The sequence below is a fragment of the Thermobia domestica genome, chromosome 5 (genome assembly GCF_964235325.1).
Source record: "Thermobia domestica chromosome 5, izTheDome1.hap1.1, whole genome shotgun sequence".
Lineage (NCBI taxonomy): Eukaryota > Metazoa > Arthropoda > Insecta > Zygentoma > Lepismatidae > Thermobia > Thermobia domestica.
Genome location: NC_137458.1, coordinates 223328319 through 223355386, shown reverse-complemented (window position 1 = coordinate 223355386; position 27068 = coordinate 223328319). Strand labels below are relative to the sequence as shown.

The window sequence follows — 27068 nt, the reverse complement described above, 5'->3', positions numbered from 1 at the left end:
CTTTCTCATTCCACCATTATCATCCATCTCATAATCACCGCCTGTCTTAAGTGAGACGTTAAACTATAAAAAACTTTCATTCTGCTTGCCACGCTATCAGACTAACAATGTTAAGCAATGAATAACGATTTTCAATTTTCGTTTCGATACCTGAGAGACTCAGATTGAACATCTATTTGAACACTTGTTACTGTAACTTTTTACATTGACCAAATACAACGGCAATAGCACGTTTAATTTCTTCTCATTCAACTATGGTGTTCCAAACGGGTAAAATTTCAATATTCGGAATGATATCATATTTATGGGACATCTTCTCTCTCTCTCTTTCTCATATATATATATATATATATATATATATATATATATATATATATATATATATATATATATATATATATATATATATATATATAGATTATATGGCCATAGAACCTTACATCTACATATTTTGAACAACCCATATAACTTACAACCTCTATGAGCAGCATGATCTAAAATAGTGTAACAAAATAGCACATTTACATCAGATACCATTGTGTTTATGTATAACAAAGCAAAATAAATATTTACTTTTGTCCGTCTTCTTTTGTTTATTAACCTTTTATTTCGGAAACTTTTAACTTTTACTTCTTTAAGGGACAATGTTTAGGGATTTGTTCAACAAATCAAAATAATATAGACTTAAGAATGGACAATACTCAAACAATATGGATGGGAGAGAAGGAAGTAGGAAATAGTGTTTTTTCTTCAAACCCTTCATATTTTTTTCTAATTTATGTTGATTTACAAAATCCATGTACAAAAACGAAGAATTCAGTGACGTTAAAAAAAAGTAAAGAAAAGAAAAACGAAAACAAATCTCAACAAAAGATATTAAACAAGAAATTTTGGAGAAATGTAATTACTAGGAAATTTGATTTTTCGTTAGTTGAAAATCAGTTGCAATGAATTATTGAAATATTAGGTAAATAATTTATCGTAGATATACAAAAGTAAATACTTTATTTCTTCATTATACCTGGATTGAAAACGAATATTTAAACTTTGTAGCCATTATGTTTTGCCTATACGGATATTGTACCACCATGCTCTAATACTGTGATAAAAATGAGACTAGACTAAACGAAATTTGAAAGGTACATAAGTAATTATTAAACTTACATAAGAAAGATCAATTTTGTAATATCAGAAGAAAACCTTGTACTATTCATTCCTTTTCCTATTTATGCTTCCTTCTGTTTAACTCTTTTACGTGGTGGTCTTGTGTCAAACATGAGCGAACAGATGGAGCTGGAAGAGAACAGTTCTAGAATAGGAGAAAGATCTAGTTCTCACATCTGGTATAAGCAAATAGATTATCATACATAATACAGTGAATGGTAAACCAAAGATAATCAATAATAACCCAAGCTTTAATTTCAGTTCGAGAAGGGACAAGTTGAAAGCAGAGAAATGATTAGAGGAAGATCTTTCTTGTATATTAAAATAGTAGTTTTATACTTACATTAATTGCCTTACGTTTGCAGCTTGCCTTGGAGGTGTTGGAAAGAAACTACCATTAGGTGACGACTGACCAGTTGCTCTCCTCTAATGTCTTCTCTCTGAAGAATGTTGTATAGCATTGTCTTCTATTTTAAAACTTCTCTTTCTTACACTTCCGCGCTTTAGGCTAAAGTGGACGATAATAAAAAGAATATTGATTAAATGTGACTACCACAGACAAGACTTACGAGAGCCAACTTGACATATTAGAGTTCTCGTTCGAGTCAGCCAGTTAACTAATTAGAAGGAAAAGAGCAGGTATTTGTTGTATAGAAAACGAAACCTTTGTAGTCTCAGGTGCAACAAATACTGTAAAATGAATGTTGTAAGATAGTATTCAAGAGCATCGTCTTGTAGTCGCAGTCTAACATTAACTTCTACGTTAGATATTCATGAATATGATTATAAAACATAGATTACTAAATTTTAAGTTTTGGCCCTTCATAATTTGCAATTGGAAGGTACTTTAATGTAAGGGCACCAAAATGTAGCCTTAAATGAGAGAAATTATTATAGTAAGAACCTTATATAGATTCCATATCAATAAAGTGTGTTGGTCACTCACCTGCCATTTAGGATGACATAACATTTCATATACTGCAAAGTAAAATAGTCATGGAATATCTTGTGGGTTGTAAGTCTATGTCTGGTCGTTATGAATAAAAATCGTATTCTACACTGTAATTTAATAGCGATTCAAAAGGATATAGATTTGTTTGCAGCACGCTACCGCACCTAGCACAACTCTGAAATAATTTGAAAACCTTATCGTTTTCTCTTCTTTCCACAACTGTTATTAATATGTAATGTAATGTAGTAGCATATGTTGAAAAATTATTTTCACTGATTAACTTCAACTAGTAACGATACACATTTGTGCATAGTATATGACGTAAAAATATTAAATAACAGTAATTATTTTAAATTTGAACAAAACATTGTAAATCACATTTATTTAATGGTCTTCTTTGTTGATGTTTTGAACTCACCCGCTCAACATTTCATATGGTTGACAAAAATTACGGACACACAAGTGGTTCACATTACATAAAATATGTGCTGTGGAATAGTATATTCTTACTTAGTAGTGTTCTAAGTGACCATTTCTAGTCAAATAGTATAGAAAGACGAAGTGTGTTGAAGCGGGCAGATCTTTGAGATGCAAGCAGGAGATAACTCTGGCTTTCAAAGAGACAATTTATGAATATGCAGTTACTTGCCGAATGTTTGTCTGAGTAACGAGTGAGTTAGTTGCATCGGGAGACACAAAGTCGAAGGTGATGACAGCCTATAGAAATACATGGCATAACAAGAGTAATAGTGAACGAAGGGGAAACCTTAGTGATAAGAATCGCAGTGTATTGAAGAAAATTGTCAGCAAAACCATATAGGAATAAGGCAAAGGTGACTGCAGGACACACTTATAGGGATAACCAAGTAAGTTCTTGTCGCTTTTTGTGGAGGTGTATGTTTAATTAGCCCTGACACTGTTGACCTAGCATATCAATGCGAATAGAGATAAGGCGAAGGTCTGCTTCTGTTGTGCGTATAACCAACATACTAACTGTTGTGGCAGTTCAGCAACACCGTGTACGTGCGTAATTGCAGAGTTAACATGGGACCTCTACAGAGCGGCATAAGGGCGCGTATGCTATATAAGTTTAAACTGGATCAAAAGCAGTGCAGTGGTAGTCTAACAAGTTTAAAGACGGTGACGATACTCTCGAAGACATACCACGTGCCAGAAGACCAACACATGTACAAAATGAGGATATTCAGGCAGCAATTGAGGCGAACAGTCTGTGGGCATTAAGGAACTGCGACTACAATTCACTTTGAGTGAAAAAAACATTCGGAAGCACCTCCATCAACTTGAAAAGCACTACAAATTGTGTCGGTTGATCCTACATGGTTTGACTTCGGGCAAGAAGGAAATGCGTGCAGACATCTGTGTTTCTTTGCTGTTTCGCCCGAAGAGCCATTTCTGAATAGGGTGTTGATATGTGATGAGTAGTGGGTCCTGTACAATTCACGGCGCCATTATAATTGGTTAGCATCCCATGAACCGGTTCTAAAACAGCCGAAACCATCATTGCTTCGGTGGTTTTCTCGCGGTATCCTGCATGTGGAACTACTACAAGCTAGTCAGATTATCAATGCAACTGTGTACTGTGAGCAGCTGAGTCGTGTTCAAGAAAAACTCAATCCTCTGGAGCCAGCACTTCTGAAATCGCAAAGGGGTCCTCCTTTTACAGGATAACACTGTCAAACGTGAATAGGATGCCTTGGGGCACCATTCTACGCCTTGGACGGGAAACACTATATCATTAACCGTACTCCTCAGACATTGCACCGTCCAATTATCACCTGCTATATTGCTTGGATAATCATCTTAGATGATGCCAATTCAAATATTAGTAGAATACACTTGATAATTCTTCGCTTCACCACCCGACAAGTTCTACCGCAATGAAATTCATAGAATTCCAGAACGTTGACAGGAAGTTGTTGATGCTGATGGGGACTATTTGTGTTCTTCCAGGTACGTCTTAAGTGGTATAACGATGTTCGAAGGTGGTAGGTGAAAAAGCGAGAGAACTTTCTTGGTTAACTTTACAGCATTTGAAACATTCTAGGTCATGTGGCCATTCCTGCTTTTTTCTCCGTTTCGAGACGGAGCCCGGGCATTTTTTCTGCCGATGGATCGATGAAAACCCAGCCTTAAATTACAAAGAACTTTCAGTGGTTGTACATACTTTCTAGTAATCTCTTGATCTTTTGTTATTACGACACTAACCCAAAATGATAATGGGATATGACCATTGCATGGGAGGTGAAAACCGTTTCTTTTATTTACACTTCGTGTTAAAGGCGCCTCCCCTGACGAGTAAAAGTCTTCCAACATGTAGTTGTTTTGGAATGCTAAGGCTGGTTTACCTCTCCCTTGGTACCGAAACACCAATGTACCAAATTTTGTGGTATGACCTCAATCCGGAAAACTCAATCTCGGTTGGTTTTGCCATAGGATGCTCATTTCCCAGCTCTTTCTATATCATGACTTTCAGTCTCTCGCAGCTGTGCTGTGAAAAACGTGGGGCGTACTGTACGTCTTCTCAGACCGAATAGCAAATGTAAGTCGCCATTTGAGACAAGAACCGTGACCACCGCTTTCCCACGATAGGAGTACAAAAATCAAGAACTATTTCTTTTTCTCCGTGTTGAGGTAAACTACTGGACCCAGTGGCACAGAACATTTTAAACTGCTATTGCGTCAGTATAAATTTAAAAGAGGTTTCATAACGTGAATATATGCTTTTCTATTACAATTTTTAAAACACTGTCAGTGCCAGGACAATTTAGGGAAAGACACTGTTGCCTAGAACATGTAAAATGATATACCAATGATTGAAAACACGTAATATAATGCAATGTGTCCTCTTTTACCTTGTTGCAAGGACGAAACATTTTATTTATGGTGAACTCAATAGAACCTCAGTTTCTGGGTTACCTCCTTCGTACCCGGAAATATTGCATTGACTCTCTGATAGTGTGGCCTGCGATTTAGTATTTCCTGAGTCATGTGATTATTTCATAGGTTATATTGTGAAAATATGTGTATTTGAACACATAATGAAACATTTTATTTCAGACTTTGGGACATTTTATTTTAAAATTTAAGGCAGTAAAAAGCATAAAATGTTTATTTAAATTTGAATCACTTTTCGATTTTTTCTAAGTTCATTTACTTTTCCTACTGTTAGGGACATTAGAAAACTCTTCACTACTAATTATTGTTATCTGGACAGTTAACCTCTTATACTAGACCTGTCCCTTTTATTTAAAGAACTTAGGCTTCTTTACAATTCCAAGAACTTTAATAATCATTTTTTTCATCTCTATACACTTCCACAAAAGCTATTACCAATATTACAACCACTGTATACTCAATTCATCAACATGACATAACTTCCATCACAACCGATAATTCTACATAAACATAATTAAGCTCTTCAATTATCTTTTTTAAAAACTAACACTTTGTCCGATAAAATGATTTAACTGCTTAACAAACCGTAACATCTACAAGGAAGTCTTCTTGCTTCACCCATTCTTCTCGTGAAAAAGAAGTGTGGATCGTTCAGATTTATTTTGGACGGCAGAAGGATTAACCGCCATATAGCATCTGACAGCTTTCCTGTACCGTCTATAGACGACATTATTTCTCGTCTTAGTAAGTGTCGCTACCTGTGCTGCACCGATTTATTCAGTGTTTTTCGAGGTGAGAATCGTTGAGGAACATCAACATGTCACTGCCTTTTCAATCTGAGAAATTGTTTCTTTTTATTTTACAGCCCTCCCACAGGGTCTTGTCACCAGTTCCGCTGGTTTAAACAGATTAGTGAAAATGATATTGGAAGGATTAGAATCTCCACAAGTTTTTGGGTACCTTGATGACTTTTCTGGGGTGGAAGCACTTTTGAGGACGTTACGAATTTCACCAAGAAATTATTTCAATGAATTAGGGAACGTAGTCTCAAAATAGCACCAGAAAAAACAAAATGGGCTTATTTTTGATTAACGATTTTGGGACACGATATTTCGTACAAAGGCTTGCGAATTTGGAAAAGAATAACTGACTCCATTTTTCAATTATGAACGTCCAAAGACCTTCTCAGGAAAGAAGTACGTTCAAGTGGACACAAAAACAAGAACATGCTTTTGAGAAAATCAAAGACCTTATTATAAAGTCGCCATATTTAATGCATTATAATCCGAAACATCCTGTATGTTTGTTCTGTGATGCATCAACTCGCGGTCTAGCCGCCATACTCAAGCAACCTGTAAGTTCTCCAGATGACCCAGAATTATTACCCATTGCTATTGTTGTCGTAGCCTAGGTAAAAATAAAAAATCTAGACATCGTTATAAACTTTAACTTTTGAGCATTATATATGATTTTCGATCCTTTCGTTATTTTTTACTAGGAAGTTACTTTTTCTTGAAAACTGATTGTAAGAGGTTATTGTTTCTGAGACAGAAAAAATGTACGTAAATTTGCGAGGTGGCTTACTTTTATTGAGCAATATAACTTTAATGTGACACATATATCCTGCGCGTCTAACGTAGAGACCGATGCTCTTTCACGTTTTCCCGTGCCCCCAGGGACATTTTTGACGACCAACAGAATAAAGGAGCTCCTCGAGTATTTTTTCCACTGTTACTGAGTATGATATGTTAAGTGACGAGCCTTCTCTTAGAGACGAACAAATGTAGGATCCATATAAGAATATTTTGGAATGGTTAGAAAATATGAAAAAGAAGAATCCGAAAATTGAAATAGAAAGTTTTATTTCACGGTTAAAGAAGGAATTTTCTATAGAAAACGAAAAAAAACATCTAGTGTTATGAAATGTTTATTTGAAGTACCTATTTCATTCCGCTTAAAAGTTTTTAATGCGGCTCATACTTCTGCATTGGTTGAAGTCACGGAGTTTCCTCTAACAAGGAACCCTAGGTACCTATCAGAGCCCGATTTTCATGAAACTTTGTATATAAATAGAGTACCACGGGAAACACGCACAGCCAAAATTGTAGCTGCAGAGTCCAAGACGTTGAGACACTAGGGCTCGAGAAAGATCAAATGCGGAACGTCAGTACAGTAAGGACATAGTAAGAAAATGCAAGTTTTTCTTTAAAACTCGTCATTGTAACCACACGAAATGAGCATTCATGAATACGAGATGGTAGATATGATCTGTTAAAAGTGATGAAAAGAATATTCGCCATCTTGAAAGAGGCTATGTTGAAACTGGTGCGATTGCTGTAAATGAGAAGAGAGTCATGCGATGCATCAATTTGAACGTAAATAGACGCAAAAACCCGTTGGTGAATTTTGTTGTGGGATTACATTATTTCTGTGCTTCTGGTAGAGTGGTTTATGTACAAAATGAGCAAAGGTATCTCATGACACTCGAACAGAAGGAGGATATGGAGCGCTATGAGTGAACTGATAGGCGTTCTGATTTCTGTTCGAATTAATGGAAATATAATAAACAGTTACAAATTAATGCTAACCATGGCATTATTATGAAGAACCCGTTGTATCAGCACATCCACACCAATTATATATTGACTCTGACACAAATCATGTAGTGCTAAAATTATATTTCGCTATGTTTTTCTAGTTGCGCTGATCTCACTCATCGCGCACCATAACATGCATCTGCTCGAGTGCCATGAGATACACGTTGCTCATCTTGTACCTAAGCCACTCTGCCAGAAGCACAGAAATAATGTAATCCCACAACAAAATTCACCAACCGTTTTTTGTGTATATTTATGTTCAAATTGATGCATCGCATGACCCTCTTCTCTTTTATACCAATCGCACCAGTTTCAACATGGCCTCTTTCAAGATGGCGGATATTCTTTTCATCACTTTTAACAGATCATTTTTACCATCTCGTATTCATGTATGCTCATTTCGTGTGGTTACAATGACGAGTTTTAAAGAAAAACTTGCATTTTCTCACCATGTCCTTACTGTACTAACGTTCCACATTTGATCTTTCTCGAGCCCTAGTGTTCCAACGTCTTGGACTCTGCAGCTAGAATTTTGGCTGTGCGTGTTTCCCGAGGTACTCTATTTATATACAAAGTTTCATAAAAATCTGGCTCTGATAGATACCTAGGGTTCCTTGTAAGACGTATGACATTTTGGTGAAATCTGTGTATTTCCCTAATATGAAACAATACATCTATCAGAAACGCAAGGAAAGTTTAATTTGTCAGACAAGCAAAAACAAGTCTGTTTCTACTTATGGTACATTGCAAACGTATCTCCAAGTGCCGACCTTCTATCGCCTTATCGGAGGGGTACTTACAGAGTAATATTTTGAGGCACAAATATTTGATTGCGGTTGTGGATGCTGCCACTTGTGATACTATTTGTGGTTTAGTAGCAAATATAACAGTGTCTTCTGTAAGTAGTCCTCTTTATAAAAACGTAATTTTGAAATACAATATTTTTAAAGAAATAGTCACAGACAAAAGGTCCATGCTTTACTAGTAACTTATTCAAGGAGTTGTTGTGTGCAATTATTGGAGCTAAGATTCGATTTGTAAATTTTCAAGCTCATTACGCTAATGGGACTGCTGACAAAGCTATCCGAAACATTGAAGAGAGACTGAAATCTGCGTTGTGCAACAAAAATCAAGGAAAATGGGTCGAATTGCTGCTATATGTTGTGTTGGCTTACAATTTAACTGTCATTTTATCCTCTGGACACAGACCTTTTGAACTTTTGCATGGATTTCGATGTAGAATTCTACACGAAGCAAGTTTAGACACCCCCTGTCAATTTCAGGACAATGCTGAACGTTTGCGGCAACTTGGAGAGGTACGAGACAAAGACCATGACAAATGGCCCCAGAAACATAAGACGGTAACAAAATGTTATAACAAACGTTATTCGAAACGCAATTTTAAAGTCGGGGACAAGGTGTGGATTTTGGACAGTACCATGAAGAAAGGATCCAGCAGAGCGTTTAGTGGACGTTATTTTGGTCCAGGAATTATTCAGGATATTGACCACCCAAATTCCTATTTTGTTAAGTTCAAGACTGCGCGAGGAAGATTCAAGGTTGATTCGATTGCAATACAAAGGTTGAAAGTGTACTACGAGGAACAGAAGGAAAATGAGGAAGATATAAAAGAAGATGACGTTGACTTGGATATACAAGACGTTGTGGAGGATGCTACTACAAACGTTATGAAATTGTTTTAATCCCGAGGTGAACATGAGAGAAGATAATCAGTCTGTGAAATTTTGTAAGGTTCTCATTGCTAGCTAATTACCCACTTGGGCTGAAACAGGGTAAAATTATTCCGGTTTGAAACCGAAGATAGGTGCCAATTCTACAATCAAGAAAAAAATCAGTGTTTTTCGAGGGGACATCGCTATGATTAAAGCCGACACTGTTGTTAACATTATGAATGAATTACTTATTCCATTAGGAGGAGCAGACATAAATACCCAAGAAGCTGCAGGAGAAGAATCTCGAAGATTGTGAGAAAATAATTTCTCTGAAACCAGGACAAGTGAAGATTGCTCCAGGTATAATCTGCCAACTGATTATGCATTGATAACGTGTGGTCACAGAGATGCGAAGAAGCCTTTGGAGACTTGTTATAACAATTGTTTTGATTTTGCTTTGAAAAATCAGTTTTCAACTGGGCTTTTCCCTACATCGCTGCCTTTGCTTTTAATTTCCGTAAGGAATCTGCTGCGAGAATTGCGTTGTTGCATACACGAATATTTTTAGTTTATCATTTAGACAACGTAGACCTATGTTATTGTGTATTTTCACAAGGAGAATTGTGATCTTTATCAGCGTCTTTTACTAGTGTATTTTCCCTTGGAAGAATGAAAAGAAGCGGAAGCTGTTTCTCTGCAATGAACTTGTGTTTTATTGAAAACGAAGAAGAAGACGGTTCTCAAAAAATATTTGATGGATTAGAAACATCTATGGAGTTGGTACCGAATTTTGTTTTCACACTGGCCATGTCATTATGAAAATTGTTTTGGTTTGTTTGTGTTTCTAAGTCTTGCCGGCAATAACTATTACAACGAAAAGACGAAGAAGGAGTACTCATATAGACATCATTGTTTTCTTAGTTACTTAGAACTGTTAGTTAACTTTGTAGAACACGTCCCTTTGTTCTGGTTATCTTTCCAAAAGCTTAAAACCTGAATAGTTAGTATTTAACGCCAAATCAACATCTTATTGATACAGTATGCTTTGCCGAAGAAAGAAAAGGGAGACAGACGCAACTATGAATTGATATTTGTATGCTATCTATGTCATAATAGTAATGAAGAAGGAATTCCTACGTTTTTTGTATTTTCAAGATGCATTTTATGATCCGAATGTGGATGTAAAGAAGAATGAAGTTTTCTTTTCATGGATTAGTTTGATGTGATCCTACGATTTGTTATTAGTTATTGGAAACATACTTAGTCAATGAATTCTTTTGAAAGGAATATACACTATGATATCCTCTAGTGTGATTTTTAGTGATTTTTGAATGGTCAATTTTTCATTACCTGCCGTGTATATAGTGAACTTGCGTTTCTCTTCATGAAGATGACTTGAGGTTTATGAATGAAGAAGATTTGTGCCTTAAATAGCATGTGTTTCTGCATATTTGAATAATGGACTTGATTCCACATTTTCCTATGGGTCTGCGTACTTTTACTTTCATGCAAGAAGAAACAAGGCATTTTTCTCTTTTATCTTGGGTTTAGGAAAGTGTTTGGTTATAGTCTGTCATGTTGATTTCGTTAAGGTTTTAATAGCCAGTGCAGAGGGCTATAACTTTGCTAATACGTTATTCATTGTGGAACTAAATTCTCCACAATTTTTTTCTAATACCTGAAATCAACATTCTTTTGTATTACTTCATTTGCTCTTTCTATGGGTAGGTAGATTAATTTTTGTTCTACAGCGTAATAATTATTTTGATTATAGAGTTAAGTTTTTTTGGTATTGGAGTTTCTATTTACTATATATAGATATATACGTGTGGATTACGGTTTAGTTATTACTTTTTCAATTTTTTCCCCTGATTTTACGTCGACTTTTATCCATTTCACTGTTTTAGCCAATTGTTTTCCCTTCTCTCATGTTTTACGTGTTTTAGGCAGTCATTGACTTTGTCCTCTTTTTTATGATGTTACTATATTAAACCCATCTACCCTACTTCTATGATCTACTTGTACTGTATGGATTTCTATTTATGTGATGCGGAAGGAAATTCTGCCTGTAATTTCCAGATCTACATCTTGTACTTAGTGATGCTGAGTTTACGTCATTTGGGCTTGACTGCTCTGCTATCGACTGTGTTAGTACTGTGAACATTTAAGCTGTACTCATCATTTCTCTCCAGACTATAATTGCTGCTGTGACCTTTGTTATAAAGACTGAATGGAACTACAAAGATGCGTCATTTTAAGTAGAAAAAACAGAAAGATAATCTTTTGTCTCCGAAGTGCTTTCATTCGGAACTTTGATTTCAGGAGGGGGATGTGGAAACATTTTTCTTTGGACTTGAAGATATTTTATTTTAAAATTAAAGGCAGTGAAAAGCATCCTCGTTTATTTAAAGTTTAATCACTTTTCGATATTTTTCTAAGTTCATTTACTTTTCCTATAAGGAAGTTTTCTTGCTCCCTGTTTATTCCTTCTACACATGTATTTCTTAATCAATAAAAACGACAGATTGTTTCCCTGTCAGCATTCCTATCATCACTTCACCTTTGGTTAATCTATAAACACGCACTTTTCATCAAGACTGAAGAAATAGTCAACGACCCAGGATATTAATACGGAAGGGACTTCGAACAGAAAAACATTGAGAGACTTTTGGAAGGGGTAGTCCGGTTTAGATTGGAGACGAGTCAACATGTAGGAACACGACCTACAATTTCGAGTTTACGAGAAGTTTACCTTGCTCTAACCTAGAGAGCACTTCGTCTTATGTAACGTTAAAGCTGTCGGCTACAATGGATAATTCGTTAAAGAGCGATTTCGATTTTGATTGAATTCACTGTCTTCGCAACGCTACTTTTCCTTCCCGGGTTTCGACGACTCTTAACTCACGTCTACCTGGATGCCCAGTAGACCAGAGAGAAAGGATGGATGGATATCAATCCACTGGAAGAGTCGTCGAACAGGAAACACAAGGATTTGCAAGTAAGTGCGAGTAGATTAACCAATCCTAAAAGTCATTCCCTTCTCACCCTTTTCAACCCCTTTGACATTAACATCTGTTTCTTTTGTACCTGCCCGATTTTCTTTGTATGCAACCCAGGTCAGATCCTGTACTTTATTCTCTACCAAGTCGAATGTTCACGAAATCCTCGACGCAACTTGTTAGCTCTGACATCCCCAATCACACTATTAATTAGCACGTTATCTGAGGTTCCAGACTGACAAGGGGCGACTGCACAATATTGTTCCCAGTGATTACGTGGAAATATCATAAGACTCTTCCAGACACTGTTAGAATATGCATCCTAAGTTCCAGATACTGGTTCTGGCTAATGACGAAACTTTCCACTTTGACAATGCACTAAAGAACATCAAATAATTCAAACTAATGCTGTGACTTGATTAATTACCAGACCTCAATCTTATGTGGTCATTTTAGGAGCTCAGAATCTGAAGCAAATATTCTGCATCTTCTCTGACGAAACTTAATTTTATATTGCTCGACTAATGGCAGAATATTAATATGCAAAAAATTCATGAAATATACCTAATTCACGTAAATCTTCATTCAACTACAAATTTGAACTATTGTAGATGCTAATGGTAGTACCATCCTATTTTGAAAAGTTAAATTACATGCTTCTTAAGTAGTTTGATTACTTTTGTAACCATTTGTGCATGATAGTGACTTATGCATGCAACTTTTCTAATATTTTATTTATGCAATCATTATTACAAATTTGCTATTCATTTGCTTTTAACAGAATGTGGTATTGCACCCCCAAAAGGAGATGAGAAGTATATAGCAGAAGCTAAGTTCTTTCATTTCCCATGGCTGGTTTCCTTGAGGTATAGGCTTACAAGTGGAGCCACACAACCGTTTTGTGGAGGAAGTATTCTTACCGACAAATTTATCCTCACTGCTGCACACTGTGTGATAGAATATGACAAGCAAAAGTAATAAACAGTTTTCTCTATTAGAATATTGAGGGTGTCGCAAAATATTTTAAATTGTTATTAATGCAGTATTCCTCATATCTAAAAGGAGAGAAAATATATTAAAGAGATTATTACATTTCATGGTGCCTTCCATTTCAACTCAGGCAAAAAAAAAAAAAAAAAAAAAAAAAAAAAAAAAAAAAAAAAAAAAAAAAAAAATAAATAAATAAATAAAATTGTACCATCACCATCTCAGATATTGTTGAAACTTTTTTTATAGCAACTAGACATGTTTTTAGGAGACCCATATTTTTTTGTTTTGTCGAAAAAAATTTTCCCGCCAAGTAATGGGCCATCAAAGACGGAGAGTACAATTTATGAATTGTAAAAGACATGGAAAATAATCAACTTCGGAGCCCCACCATTCAGCTATGGAGACAGGTAGAGTTATAATTCTTGTTGTGGTATGTACATAGGGATATAAATAAACTATATTTTATTGTAGTTCGGTTTGCGCATGCGTACCTTTTTGTACATAAATTAACAAATGAACGTCAATTTATCTGAAAAGTCGAAGTTTGCGAATTTTTTTCGAACACTTCCGGTTCGAATTTTAAAATTCTGTTTCCACGGTTGGTAAGACCTAGTTACCCGCTTATCGAAAAAAATTTTGTATCGCTTCTGTGTGCAACCGTTTTGTCGCAAAAAATTCGAGAAATTGTAAAATTCTCAAAAATCGCTATTTTGGGGCGCCTTTTTCTCGAAAACACCATCTTTTAAAATTCTGAAATTTTGTCAGATGGTTTAACTTTACATGAATAATAAACACACCAAATACCATTCTCGACCAATGCTTCATGAATTAACTACAGCCATTTGAAGTTTGCGAAGTTTCGTTAACTTTGATATCACAGTTAGCAACACTGGAAACAATGAAAATGCAATGATTTGATGATGTTTGTGGTTCACATTAATTAAATGAAGAATAAAAGGTTTTCCTGGCTGTTCTTTTATTATTTTGATCAAAAAAGCTCTCTGGAATAGTAAAATGAGCCTCCCCCTTACTCGTCCGTTTTCTTAAACCGAAGTAATCTCAAATGGACATTACGATTACGAAACACACAAATTTTAAGTTCACTTACTTAAAATGGTCTTCGGAAGCAAAATTTCACTGATTTTGTTTTTCACATGGACCAATCATTTGCTTGCTTGGTGTCTTCTTCGCTATTAGCAGTAGTACACTCACAACTCGTCCAGAGGTGGTTCCAAGGAGTCGATCGCCCTCCCAGAAGAAACTTTATTTTGTATATAAATAAAATCCATTCCAGAGTTTGGAGCTCTTAAAAGTAGCTCTAAGTAGCAGTATTACACCTCCCCCCAGAAGTTCATCCTGGATCCGCCCCTGCGTAGCACATTGTAGATAATCACAAAACACATATTTTCACTTCTCTTACGATCTTCTGGAAACCTGTACCCTGCTGAAAGTCCATGTGGAAGCATAAACAGCACTTCAACTGCACGTAATTCATGATTTATTCATAATTCTGCTACGCACCACTGATTATCATAAGTATATGCAAGGGCGCCGATCCTGGGGGGACCGGACCCCCCAAAGCTGATGTGGGTCCACTATTGTATTTATGAATATACAATATTTGGCATAATTTGAATGCAATTTGTCTTAAAATCCTCATATATATACCTTCTGCATCTGAATCTCCCCCCCAATCTACAGACAAATCGGCGCCTTTGCGCATATATATGTAACAAAAGTTCCTTTTTGCAGACTTCGTAAATGTACACTTTGAATTGCAGAAGCTTGATTTTGGGGAAAGCATGAAGTTAGTTTATGGTGACCCGTTACTGCCATAAAAACTTCGCCATTTTCCAAAAGCCAAAGGTGACTTCGTTGAATACCAGTTACCGGTCGCATACTTTCCCATTCTTGCTTTTTTCTTCTTCTTCTTCTTTCTTCCGGAAGTTGTCGAATTCAGTTCCAGGCAACAAAACGAGAGTAATACCCGGAGTTTGTACTTGCACTATACTCACGAATTCTGCGATTTTAATACTGTGTATCTGTTTTTGCCTAAGGTTATGCCGCGTTGCCACATTCTTTACACCCCCCCCCCAATACTGCCGCAGAGACCATAGCATGGCCAGTTTCACTGGAAAACCACTGCTTTATCGGACCTGTCTGCATCTCGAACATCTGAAAGCGATTTTTACAGTGGGATGCAGCACCATCATAAATCACTGACACGGTTTGCGAAATTGTAGATACTTATTTCCACGTGTTCGAATCTTTTTCTATAACCTATATTTTTGCTCTTCTTCGATAATTTTTAGAATCTTGTCTATGACTATGAGTACATGAGCCGAATCGTGTGTTTTGTCGTCGCTTATTACAACAAAACTGTCAGTTGTTCCATATTCCGGTGATATAACTGAAAACCTTTGAGTTTTACGTCCCACGGTTATGCCGGTTAGGCTAAAGGAGACGGTGATGATGAGCAATGAATGAAATGGTGGAATGAAGAAAGTGGGAGGAAACGGGAGAACCCCGAGGAAACCCACGCACACGGTGTTTGTCGGTGATATAACTGAATTTCACTTTGCAGAATAACAGTCCAGTTTTCAACGAAGTATCTTGAAATTTTATACGATGCTTTTCGGTAGCAATTAATTCTCTTTGGATTCTCTTGATGTACCGTAGTCATGAATTACAATTCTTACAGTTAAACCAGCAATGTACGATACGAAAACGGAAAGTGGCACAGTTTTTTTTTTTTTTTTTTTAACGAGATCATTGTTTTCCCATATGGCGTACACTCCACACTTATTCCTTTCATTCCAGGACATTCACTACATTCTTGAAGAAGACAGCTGTCATTTTCAGCGGATCATACTACTAAAGGAAATAGGTCACTTATTACAGCTTCAATACAGGTTGCACCTTTGATTTGTTGCAACGCAGTAGCAGATAACTAAAAATTTGCACAATACACACATACACATACACTTCTCTAGCAGATTGCGGACTGACCCACTTTAGTCGAATACTATAAAATTCCAAGTGACCCATTCTTATGCTGAGATTGTTCTGTTTAAAAGAAAGTCCGTAAATTTCTTTGATGAAACGCGTAAGAAATTGTTTCGATTTTTTTTCAACTTTTTGTCCTTTTTCGATCACTGTAATGTCATTGCACTTAATTGAAACTTTGTCTGAATCATTCCAAGTCATCACTGAGGTAATAGTTCAGGCTTTTAATAGATCATCAGAATTTATTTTATGGCCATTTTAAGTAAACTTAAAATTTGTGTGTTTCGTAATCGTAATTTCCATTTGAGATTACTTCGGTTTAAGAAAACGGACGAATAAGGGGGAGGCTCATTTTACTATTCCAGAGAGCTTTTTTGATCAAAATAATAAAAAAAACAGCCAGGAAAACCTTTTATTCTTCATTTAATTAATGTGAACCACAAACATCATCAAATCATTGCATTTTTATTGTTTCCAGTGTTGCTAACAGTGACATCAAAGTTAACGAAACTTCGCAAACTTCAAATGGCTGTAGTTAATTCATGAAGCATTGGTCGAGAATGGTATTTGGTGTGTTTATTATTCATGTAAAGTTAAACCATCTGACAAAATTTCAGAATTTTAAAAGATGGTGTTTTCTAGGAAATGGCGCCCAAAAATAGCGATTTTTGAGAATTTTACAAGTTCTCGAATTTTTTGCGACAAAACGGTTGCACACAGAAGCGATACAAAATTTTTTTCGATAAGCGGGTAACTAGATCTTACCAACCGTGAAAACAGAATTTTAAAATTCGAACCGGAAGTGCTCAAAAAAATTCGCAAACTTCGACTTTTCAGATAAATTAACGTTCATTTGTTAATTTATGTACAAAAAGATACGCATGCGAAAACCAAACTATAATAAAATATAGTTTATTTATATCCCTATGTACATACCACAACAAGAATTATAACTCTACCTGTCTCCATAGCTGAATGGTGGGGCTCCGAAGTTGACCATTTTCCATGTCTTTTACAATTCATAAATTGTACTCCCCGTCTTTGATGGCCTATTACTTGGCGGGAAATTTTTTTTCGACAAAACAAAAAAATATAGGTTTCCTAAAAACATGTCTAGTTGCTATAAAAAAAAATTTCAACAATATCTGAGATGGTGATGGTACATGCTCTGCCTGAATTGAGATGGAAGGCACCTCATATATTGAGGGATTTTTGAAATTCTATGTATCAATCTTTATATTGATAGATTGGTTTGCAACACAATCTTAGACTGGAAACTTTTTCTTGGTAACCAACCTTGTTTAATTTAATGTTCTGTTTATTGGAAGTATAAGTGGACTCGTAACCCACACTAAGCTTTGGAAGTCCATATTTCTTACAGCCTTCGTGCTGGAAAAGAAGACGAACTTGAGATAAGCACACATAAACAAAGAAGGTTGTACTTTTCAAGTGCTCATTTAAATACCTAGGTGCATTTAGAAAATTGCAAAAGTTATTCATGAGTGATTATAGATAGAGATCAATTTTATTGTAATAGTACTCGCAATACAAGGTAACATTCACATAAAGTTGAAGTTTACCACACGCTCAGTCACTCATGTAGCTGAAGATGAAGGGATAAAATGAAACGTGGGTATGAAAAGTAACGTGATTAAGTAAAGTGAGTAACGTAATAATAAACTGTAATTACACTTAAATGAGTTTAATGGTTATTTTATAGTTTGAAGTATGGAGAAAATACTCACCTTTGTGAAACAACCTCCAAAAAATTCATGGAACTGTATCGTCTGCCTTAATATACAGATGATACCTTTTCATAATCACCTAGGAATCTGTGTAGGAATCAAGCAATGTAATGGTTTTAACAAATTCTCATAATGTAGTATATTCCTGGATAGGATGCTAATAATGTAGTGGCATTTAATTTCTAAGGTACGCTTATAAAATAATAATTATTATAAAAAAATAATGTTATTAAGTACACAATGGGGAAATATAGCTTAACAGTTACTTCTTCGCATGAACTAATGTAACATTACGTTTGAAAAAATGGCAGTACATCCCGACGAAGTAATTTAACTAGCACGGGCATCCACAGAAAACGTTTTGACTCAAAATACGCTAAAAGACTTTATGGGGCTAAAAGGAAATTACAAAGTAACTTAGAAGTACACTGGCTTAAATAAATTAAGCACCAAAGGTAAAATGTGCAATAAAAATGATGGGGTGTGGATGAAATGCAGAGAAAATATATGCCATAATATAAAGATTTTTGACGAATTATCGGTGGAAGATGGTTCGGAAGAACTCGCGATTATGCTGGCGAAACAGGCGAATATGGCAACAAGACATCATTTCCCGAATGAATTACGCTGGTGTGCTATTAATAGTTTGGAAGCAGGGAAGAGTCAGGTCAATGGCCAGGGGGCTCAATGCTGATCAAGCAGTTGTCAGCAGGCTATGGAGCAAGTTTCAGAGAACGCAAAATGCTTCGAGATGTTGTAGTGGCGGTCGACCGCGTGTGGCATCGGCCAGGAATTATCGATATATCCGTTTGCCAAGAAGAACAAACAGGCGTACAACAGCAACTCAAATGCGTTTGGAGGCCGTTGCTGCCACTCGACGTCCTCTATCAACGAGTACGTTACCCAGGCGACTACACGAAGGTGTGTTGTATCCCAGAAGACTGGTGGTATGTGTAATCCTTATACGGTATCACAAGAGGCAGTGATTAAATTGGGCAATAGCGCATGTGAATTGGACCCAGGAACTATGACAATCAGTTTTTACTGATGAGTTTAATTTTCTCTGGATAGTGATTCACGACTCAGATTGGTCTGCAAGAACCAGGAACCCTTTACCATTCATCCATTATTCTTGAAAGGGATAGATATGGTGGTGCAAATGTGCATCTGTGGGGTGGCATCTTGCTTAGAGGACGTACGCATGGCAGAATGACAGCTCAGCGCTATATGGATGATGTTTTGGATCGTCACGCTGTACCCTTCGCATGTCCTAAAGGTCAGGTAATCATTCAACAGGAAGATAATACTCGTCCCCATAGACCACAACTGATCGATCAATTCTTAAAGGAACACCATATTGAACGAATGGGGTGGCCATAGTTCCTCGGACCTTAACCCTATCGAACAGATGCGGGATGCTCTAGGAAGATTCATTGCAAATCTTGTACTCGCCGCACAACTCTCCAAGTTCTTCAACGGGCCCTTCATCGACAATTTACCCAAATACCAAATGAGCTGGTAAAAACACTTATTACCAGCATGAGATGACGTTGTGAATCCTGTATTGCTATGCGTGGTGATCATATCCCTCATTAGTACCAGAAAACTATCCTTTTACGGTTTCGGTATTTTAGAGCCACCTATATCCAGCATCATTTTTTCCCACAAATGAACTTTCATTTGGTAGTTTTCCTTGCTGTATGGCGTTATATAGATTATTCATTAATTTGAGTAACAGTTTGTTCACAAGCATGCGTTTATTTTCCTTATATACCTGAGTATTTATTTGTTGGTTAATTTATGACGTCCAGTGTATTAAAAATATAAGAACAATTCGATTTAAATAGATTGGTATGGCAGGTTTTAGGGCAGGGTGTTGCCAGTAAGATACACTGAGTGATTTTGAGTACTTTCTGTAAGCAGGTGCTGGTATTTAGAAGTGACATATTACTTGAATTTTGGGGGCACGTCATGTACCGAGGGATGGGTATTCTTGGTTTACAGTATATCAGGGGATCAGACTGAAATTGCAACTAAAAGAAAACAACAACATGGTTTCATAATTACGATGTGTCTATTAAAATTTTGATATGTACATTCTTCCAACCTTGGGAATCAAGCTCGTTGCTTGTGACGTGAATCGGTCAGGAATGAAGTAGCTATTGCGAAGTTAAAAACCATATTGAAAGTTTACAAATATACAGAATGGAATATCCACGCAAATTTCGAGTATTCTATTTTGATACAATGCAGCGTATATTTTATTTAGGTCTTTCATATCATCCCATTGTGTCCAGTTGAAATCATTCAAAGATAAAAGAATAACATGGAGAACGTTTACAGAAATCTAGAAGTTCTTTACTTAAATAATCCGATTAAGAAAATGTTCCGTTAAAGTTCTCAAAATTAATCGTCTTTTACATAGTCTTTTACGTATATAATTTCCGGATTTCTGTGTCTCTTCTTAATGGCTCGGCATATGTGAAGAACAAAGGATGAAATACCACACTCAAATTCAATGAATGTGCAATGATAAGTTTCATGAACAATTTAATTTAATGCAATATAGCGCACATTTTCTTAGATAATTGTTATTCAACCGCACTACATAGCTTCAAAATATTTTGAGAGTGAAGGGCGAATAACTCGTCCATCTTGAAAATTCATATTGAACATTTAACAGTAAAAAAATTGTTATAGTGAACTCACGAGATTTATCCGGGCGAAAAATCTTGTTTCTTCGAAGTCTTGAGCAGCAATAATTCGGTAGCAAGATTTTGTCATTATACCATCTTTCTCATTCCACACTCCAAGATCACTAATAATTACATCACATGAATCGCCCAATTCCAAGACGGCTCTTGATCATTTATATCAAATCCCAGAAAACCAAGAAAAACTGTAGGATGAATTCGTTTTGCACAACTGGAAACATTTGAGTATTTTCAATAGGATGTATTGTTTTTTTTCGAATCCCGGTTACGGGTAGTGCAACGTTTTGCCCAAATGGCATCAATAAATCGTACAATATTATAAAATTAAGCAAAAATTCACTCCTTAATTGATTATCTAAAAAGTATCTTCCTTATATTTTCCGGTGGTTTAAGTCTTTGAAATAGCATTGGAAAGGAGAAATAAATACATAAAACACGTTTCTTACGACTATATTTGTGTACCACAAGCAATAAAACCTACAGAGTATTTCGCGAAAAGGCACTAAATTTTCTACGAAACATGAGCGTTTAATTGCTTTATCGCTTAAAAAAGAAGGATTTCAGTATGCGGCTGAAAAGAACTCTGCTGTTCTTCGTTTTCTTCCAATTGCTAAGAACAAGTTTTGGAAATAATACAGATCTCAACACGTGGAGGTGGCTGCAGGTCGAGTACGTTTTTTTTGACTAAGTTACTTATCAGTCATTTAGTAGGACTAGATGTCAAACTTCGGTATTTACTTCCGTGAATTCAGATTAGCTAAGACGAATTTGTGCTGTTCTTGAGATCCACAGACAGCCTCAGTGACAGGTTTGATCATTGGTTCAACACTTTTTTTGTGTGACAAGGAAAGTTCTTTATGTCCTCATTTGCAAAGGCAGAACTTCTAATATTCTCAGGCACAATTTAATACTTATATTCTTTGTCAGTGGTGCCTCCATTAATTTACAGTTTTACACAGAATGGAACGTCAAATATAGTTTCCAGTGGAACAGAAAATTCTCTAATGGCATTCGTTTGACACAATATTGTTCTAGCTTTGAGTATTCTTTTCCAACTTAATTGCCATTTGGCAATATCGGGATTTGAAATAGTTGAAACGAGCAAATTCTCTGGGTGGCTAAACAAGGCACTTCTCTTCATGGCGGAGTTAATAATGTTTTACGTAACTTTTTACAGCAGGGAGACCTAACCAACTTTATAGATGATGTGGTCCTTCTAGCAATTATGTGATGGCTTCAGTTTTACAGTTTTCTAGCAATTTTCCCATTGAACCCGATAGGTATTTGTTCCTGTACTCATTCCGTCGACGGATAGCAATAAATGTTGAAGTGAAAGGTCGTTGGTGCTGAACATGCAAATAACCCCTGGAGAGGCCTGTTCAAAGATTTTTCACAAAGGGATATAGTATCAATCTTGAGACCATCGTTTAGTGGAGGACCATCCTCGCCAATAGCACTGAGATTTGTGAGATCAATATCCTTTCCGTAGCAATAGTTGAGCAGTGCTTTTTAAATGCAGTCTCCCGATCCTGACTTTGTAGTGGCATGCTCCGTATACTCTGCTCCAGGGTCTTCAGCTAACGCTACATGTTCATCTTTTTTTTCTTCACAACACGTCTAACACTTTTTTCTTCCTTCCTAAGTTCTTACTCTTTTTTATTTCAGAACATTATCAGTGTCAAATAAAATGCTTCTTGCCAAACCTTTTTCTATCAGAATTTTGCTGGCATTAATCACATTTTCTGTATTTTCTAAGGTGATCATTCCGAAGTTTTCTAGGAGGAAAGAGGTTACAAACAGCGCGTGTCTAGTTGATGTCTATGTCTTAGTCTTGCATAACGTAGTACAAAGGTGGGTAGTTGCAAAATCTTCTACTGAACTGCAGGTTCCGACGATGCTTTTAGTGGCAGGTACTCCTCATCTGAATTAGAGTCCTTGTCTTCCATCGTTCTTACTTCGTACTCCACTTCTTCTGGATCATCCCTTTGAGCTGATTGTTCTTGATCCGTCCTCCTGATATGTCGTTTGACTTCCTGATAACTAGATTTTCGTATAACCATTTTTCTCGTATTTCTTTCATCTAGAAAAAAAGGGAGCTCTCACACTGCAATTTTCGTCATCTTTTTGCAATTGCAGGCACGTAGGTATTCTTGGCAAACTCTTGAAAATCAGCAATTCACGGTGTACATATTCGGAAACCGGTCTTCGCTGGCTTTTGCTAGTCGCGGAGTTCATGGTACTTCAATACCATTACAACAATCTGTCTGACAATAAGAATTTCTTCACCGCTTACTGAGATATATTCCCGAATTTCATATCTTACTGGTGACGATAGAAGATAAATCTTTTCTTGCAGGCTCCTTCGAAGATAGCGAATTTCTCAGTTTATCTTCTCGCTCTCATAGGTGTTGTCTAAACACATATTTGACTGTAGGTAGGTGTGTTCGGCCAAATCCGTTAGGTGTGCCAATATTATTATTCCTAACGTCATACCGTAACAAAATTGTCGATGCAATAACTATAGCGTAACTGTCACCTTGTTAGCATAACTAAAACACTGTTTTGACTTCTACACACAGGACTTCACACGAAAATATAATAATATAACCGACACCAGGTTATAGAAATATTTTTGGTGGACGCTCTGTATATTTTGGAAAGACATAATATTTTTTTCGATTTATACTATATTCTGCGACGCCAATAAGTTCTTTCTTCGATGGAAACTGTTTTCTTCCCACGTTATTTATAGATATAAACGTTATTTTGTGGTGAGAACATTTCAGCGAGCGACGAAGCTTCTCAGTGTTTGTTCCTGAATTATTAACATGGTAAAACTATGTTCTATGGTCATTTGGAATTGAATTCAGTGTATTTCCAGTCATTTATGGAAATACTGCGATCTAGAGCACATCAGGTGCAGAAACGACTGGATAGCACCAGCCACATCGCTTTAGCAGCTCGTTATCTAAATGTTCCAATAGTCAAGTTATAGCAATGTTCTATTTTCTTGTACATACAGGTGGTTTAAGCTGAGTGCTTCTAAGAATGAACAGCCAACATGGATCAGTGGATCAATGCAGCCCGTATCTCGAACCTCCGAGTTCGGGCAGACTTACTCCGTAATTGTAAGCAGTAACCACGCCCGTCGCGTCGGGAATCCAGTATGATATTGTGCTAAGGGGCACAATCTATTAGCCGGTGAGGGACGTTTTCTTACTGCTAGCCCAAATCAGTAAGTCCCAGGTTCACATACCTTGTGCGTCAAAGTTATAAGCGCGTCCTCCAACATTATCATTCCATCTTGGAGACTTCCTATTTTTACTGAGGATTCACGCCAACATTTGAGGATTGTTTGAAGCAGCAAATATATTACTTCGTGGTGTTATTCCGTCTACTTTTCCCCCAGTGCTAATCCCCCAAGTGTATTAGTGATGTGAGAAAAGTATATCTAGTGGAATCATCATCTTAATCTTCAATCCTAATATATAAAATGACGAAGAGATAGAGTATAATGAGAATGTAAAGTGTGATTTTATTAAAGAAACTAATTATACTATGCAGTGTTGAGTATTGTAATTATTTTTCTAACCTGTTATTTTTTCTTTAAGGAGTATTTTAATAAATAAGCATAGTGTCGTTTAATCCAGTGTGTTTTTGTTGTGTGTATGAACAATGTTTGTGTGCGTTGTGGTCTGAGTGACCGTGTGATCGTCCGTAAGGTTTTCAAGACGAGACGTCCGAGCCTCTCGGTGTCTAATACGCATTTCATTATTGAGACCAGCAGGCAATTTTAAAGATAAGTTTGTAATCCGTTTTAAGAGATGTTCTTCAACGCCTTACCCATGTAAGTCCAGGTATTTGGAACATACTCAATGGTAGGACCACGGAGGACAGACCCCGAAAAACAGTTATATAAATAAATGGTCCCCTGCAACACTAATAAATAACTCGAGCAGCAACAATCAAGTTCGACGCGGCTGGTTGATTATTGCCGACTGGTGAGACTGCTGTCCTTTCCGCTGAGTGATTCGAAGATAAGCGGTGCTCGGCGATAGGTGGGCGGCACCTAGTGTGATAAGCACAAGCATAACACATTGCGAGCAAATTATTTATAGTATTACTGCTCTTACGGGTCAGTTAAAGTGTTTCCTTAGTTATTCAAGGGTTTCAATGATTTTATATTAAAACGTAATTGTAGTTCACACTCGAAAATCAGTACTTTTTACGAATTATTGCGTAGGTTTTTATGCTCGTGATGCACAGAAATAGCCAATATAGATTTGTTTTATCTTTTCCAACGCTATTCAAATTACTTAAACCACCAAAAAATATAAGAAATATAATCTAACACTTACACTCGGTAGGAGTTGTTTGAAGAAAGAAAAGGAGCGAATTTTATAAACATGGTAATTCTATCTCGTAGGTAGATTTTTGAGGCATCTGGGATGACGACGAGCGTTGTAATCTATACGGCTTGACGGTGAAAGTTGAAATAAAAAAATAACTATTTAGAAGAGTAGAAAATATAGAGTATTGGTTTGTGGAAGAAAAAGGGGGAAAATATCAGAGTGTATAGGATTTCGGATTTGTGCACCGTACCTCTGCTTCTGGGCGTTGACGGACCATCTCGATGTCTCGGCTTCTGTGTCAGTCTGGTGTCGAAATTGGATATTGGATCTCGGATATTGTCCCAGTTTCAGAAGAAGCTCTCAGAAATGTCGTATTAGTTTCTAATACTCGTAACATATGGTCTCATTCAACAGTGCGGTCTCCAGCGCAATGAAAGTCCTCTCCGCATGAGATTCTGTCTTTTTTGCTCTCACTTACACTCTCTTTCCTTTCCGGGTTCAAGAACGTTACACAACATCCAAAGATGGAAGATGACAGTAGTAAATGCGGAAAATATCCAAGGTAGGCACGTGTAGGGATTGAGGAAGATAAAGGTATAAGGAACACTTGACTTACATAAGTATTACGGAACAAATCAGTAACATAAGATTTCATAAGATACATGAAATTGCAATGACTAAAGAATGTGGAATTGTCTGTCAAACTTAGTTGTATCACCAGAATTTTCTAATGTTTAGTGTTTGTCTCATTTCTCTAACTGTGACTTCTTTTCATTTTTCACAAAAATAAAGAAAAGGAAAAAAATAAATCTGTCACTAAATCTTGAATCGTATTTAAAACGAGTACTAATGAAGAAAATATGATAGAAATTCAATATATCTACAATAAATATTTTTTTTAAATCAGTCAAAAGTGACTTTTGTGCTGATTTTTCAAATATTTGGGGTCTACTCCGCAGGTGTAGTACTTGTCGGATTCCAGCTGAGATTTTTATGTTTCCTTGAAGCCATTTGGCCAAAAATCCGTACTATCCGTAACCGGATTTCGAAAAAATTCGATATACCCTAATGTTCAAGTTTTTCATATGAACACACTGAAGTATTTCCAGTTCTACAAAACATACAGATCCTACATTTTTTTCTAAGTTTTCTGGAATTTGCTGTTAATGTACAAGAGCCGTTTGGGGACTGGACGACTCACATGCCGATCTATCCGATGAGTGAATATTTTTTGTAGTAAATTATTCAAATAGGGTACAAGTTACACGCATGGTAATTTTGCTCACTAATAGAAGCATGCAAAAAATACTGTAAATATATTTCTAAATAACATGGTTTTTAAATTCTGGAGTTCGGGTAAATTACGTCCATTGATCTTTATGAGTGTATTTTGGCATACCTAATGCAATACAGACTGGATTTAAGTTAACTCACAATGTGCTACGGTCTTTAGTAAGTGTTTAGTGCTCTAATTAATTATCAGATTTCTTATTCGGTATATTTTATACTAGTTACTTCAACATATAATTACGAGTATGAAAGATACATTACTAACTTTTTTTGACATTATATGAACCATTGTTTTGAGTCGAACTATGACAAACAATTATTTATTAAGATATCATCTATGATATAATGATCACCCATACTGTTCTGTTCGTATCAGAAAGTCTTATACTAATTTAGATTCATAATTAAACAAATTTTCATCAATATTTTTGATAAAATATTGAACTTTTGAACAAGAAACGTAGTAAAAATACTGAAGAAGTTATTTATTTCTGTATCGGAATTCACCTAATTGAATACTTAAATCATCGCGTGGAAACTAGAAAAATGAAAGTTGCCTGAAAGTCATTTTATTACGGGATAACACAATTCCAATTACTTTGAGCGTAACAAATTTTTATTTTCCACAATTTATTCCTAATTTGTAACTTTAGAAAATGACACCTATGAT

At 36.1% G+C, this 27068-nt stretch overlaps 1 protein-coding gene across 1 annotated transcript in view; it reads left to right on the top strand.

The window, feature by feature from the left end:
- Window positions 1-27068, top strand: part of LOC145685406 (mite allergen Der f 3-like) — an 80736-nt gene that overhangs the window by 40656 nt on the left and 13012 nt on the right. Inside the window, exon 3 of the mRNA XM_081757800.1 lies at window positions 13083-13275. Within this exon, the coding sequence (XP_081613926.1) occupies window positions 13083-13275 (193 nt within the window). The remainder of the gene's footprint in view (window positions 1-13082; window positions 13276-27068) is intronic.